Source organism: Telopea speciosissima, chromosome 11 (genome assembly GCF_018873765.1).
Source record: "Telopea speciosissima isolate NSW1024214 ecotype Mountain lineage chromosome 11, Tspe_v1, whole genome shotgun sequence".
NCBI classification, from domain to species: Eukaryota; Viridiplantae; Streptophyta; class Magnoliopsida; order Proteales; family Proteaceae; genus Telopea; species Telopea speciosissima.
Window position 1 is genome coordinate 29,199,872 of NC_057926.1, and position 2,627 is coordinate 29,202,498.

The 2,627-nt window shown below is 36.9% G+C and overlaps 1 protein-coding gene across 1 annotated transcript; it reads left to right on the forward strand.

The window, feature by feature from the left end:
- Window positions 1-294: 294 nt before the first annotated feature.
- On the forward strand, window positions 295-1,420 carry LOC122644924 (rust resistance kinase Lr10-like). The gene has a single exon (XM_043838288.1). It carries the CDS (start codon window positions 329-331, stop codon window positions 1,418-1,420), a length of 1,092 nt encoding a protein of 363 aa, XP_043694223.1. The 5' UTR covers window positions 295-328.
- The last annotated feature ends 1,207 nt before the right edge of the window (window positions 1,421-2,627 follow it).

A 2,627-nucleotide genomic window follows, 5' to 3' on the forward strand; every position in this document is an offset into this window, starting at 1 on the left:
TCTCATGATTCTAGGTAAGGCGTGATACTGTTTCTTTTGATGGTTTGTGAATCTCTAGCTGTGTATTCATATAGACTGGTTGGGGTTGCAAGGGACGGGGATGGCAAAAAGAATTTTAATGATTGAGTTTCTGATCATCCTATACTTTCTGCCTAGTCCAACCCCACCCATTCTGTTTAGGGATGGCTGATTTGCTAGTCTAATATTCCACATTCACTACATGACCTAAATGCTATATTATTTTCTTTGTCCAGAATACTACTTGATGTTCTTGTTTTTTAGAACTACATTGGGATATACGTGTTGCCCCATATTTTTGATCTATTATATGCTGCGACGACGAAGGCATCTCTCCTTGGATACTAACATTGAAGAGTTTCTACAAGAGCATAACAATCTATTGCTAATTCATTACTCATATTCAGATATTAAGAAGATGACTAAACATTTCAGTGACAAACTTGGTCAGGGTGGTTTTGGGTCTGTTTGTAAAGGAAAGCTTCGCTGTGGCAATCTTGTTGCGATCAAGATGTTAGCAAATTCTAAAGGTAATGGTCAGGACTTTATCAATGAAGTTGCTACCATTGGGAGGATTCATCATGTCAATGTGGTGCGACTTATCGGATTTTGCTTCGAGGGATTAAAAAGGGCTCTAGTGTATGACTTCATGCCAAATGGGTCCTTAGACAAGTACATCTTCACTCAAGAACAAAAGGGTACTATTTCTTCAAGTAGTTGGGAAAGGATGTACAAGATCTCCCTAGGAGTGGCTCATGGGATTGAATATCTCCATCAAGGTTGTGATATGCAAATTCTACATTTTGATATCAAGCCTCACAATGTTCTTTTGGATGAAGATTTTAATCCAAAAATTTCGGATTTTGGGCTAGCCAAACTCTATCCAACAAATGAGAATACTGTTCCTCTCACTGCTGCAAGGGGAACAATAGGATACATAGCTCCAGAACTGTTCTACAAAAGCATGGGAGGTGTCTCTCATAAGGCTGATGTTTATAGTTTTGGAATGTTGCTAATGGACATGGTAGGGAGAAGGAAGAATGTGAATCCCTTTGCAGATGCTTCGAGTCAATTTTACTTCCCATCATGGATATATGACAAACTAAATCAAGGAGAAGACATGGAAATGGAAGATGCAACAGAGTATGACAAAATAATAGCAAGAAAGTTGATCATAGTCGCATTATCTTGCATACAAATGAAACCTATTGATCGCCGTTCTATGAGCAAAGTCATTGAAATGTTAGAATCCCCCACGGAGCTTCTACAAATGCCGCCAAAGCCTTTTCTAGCATCACCACTTGAAAGAGTGGAAGATGGTCATACAATTATTGAGTCATCACCCATATCTGAATCATCAAGTTATTCATTGTCATACAATTCCATGATTCAATCAAATTAAATATAATCCTTTAGATAGATTGTAATAAGATGAGAGATTAAATAAACATTATATTATTTTGGTAAAGTGCTTTAGTCCCACATCGGAAAACTACAAGAGTTATAAATGGTATTTATTGTATTACCTTCTTTATCTCTTAAGTTAAATCGAAAAAGAGAGACATTCTACAGTGTATATGCGAGGACGACATAGCCGTCCAAGCACGCACGCGCACGCACGGCGTGGGCAGTGGGCTGTAGAGGTGTTAGTAGCGTACATACGCACTTAGCACTTAGCATCGCGTTGCAAGCGATCTGATCTGGTACGTTGATTTTTTGACATGATTAGATTCGTCGGATTAGAAGATCCTACGATCACGTTTGATATGATATGACTATTGTAGTTTCATCTCTGGTTTAATCTGGACCGTTACATTGGATGAAAATCGATCTAATGGCTTAAATACAAAGTGAACAGATACGTCTGTTCAGAAGAGGTGCTTCACTTCTATAAATTAGAAGTGCAGTGTTCAAACGAAATATCTCTCTCTCTCTTGCAATCAGTGTCTCTCAAAGAAATTCTGTGTTTCATTTTTTTTAATTGCTTTGTTGAGTCCTGAAGGTGATTTTTGTAGTGTGGGGGCAAATATCTCCTTTGAGATAGCTGGTACGCATTCAAAGCAGACTACAATTTCCTTCTTGATTTGATTTTTTCCAACATAATCTGCTATAAATTAATTATTTGGTTTCTAATGAAGGAATAGTTTGCCTGTTGTAATCAAACAGAAACAACAATTCCCTTGATTATGTACATATGGGGATCGTAGGGAGATCATTTATGATCAAACTAAACCGGACCATAGAGAAATGACTTGATTCTCATTTCATAGGTTTTCTTCCCGATTCAGTTTGGTTTAGAATCGAAATAACTGATGCTTCTAGACTGAATAAGAACTGATAAAATGGAACTGAATAGAAACCGGTGAAACCGAAGTTAATAAACTCAATTTTCTGTACTACCTTATGCTCAAAAAAGTGTTGGTTCTATTTCTAAGGGACTATATTTCTAAGGTGGCTTTTTATGATGTTAGAATGTGTAGTAAGAGAATTCACAATATATATTGCGATGGTAAGCTTTAGTTATTCTAAATTTATCTGTTATGCTCTCAAATTAGGTGTAAAAGGAATGAAATTAAAGGAGACAAGGGTTAAACCAAAAGTGAACCAGT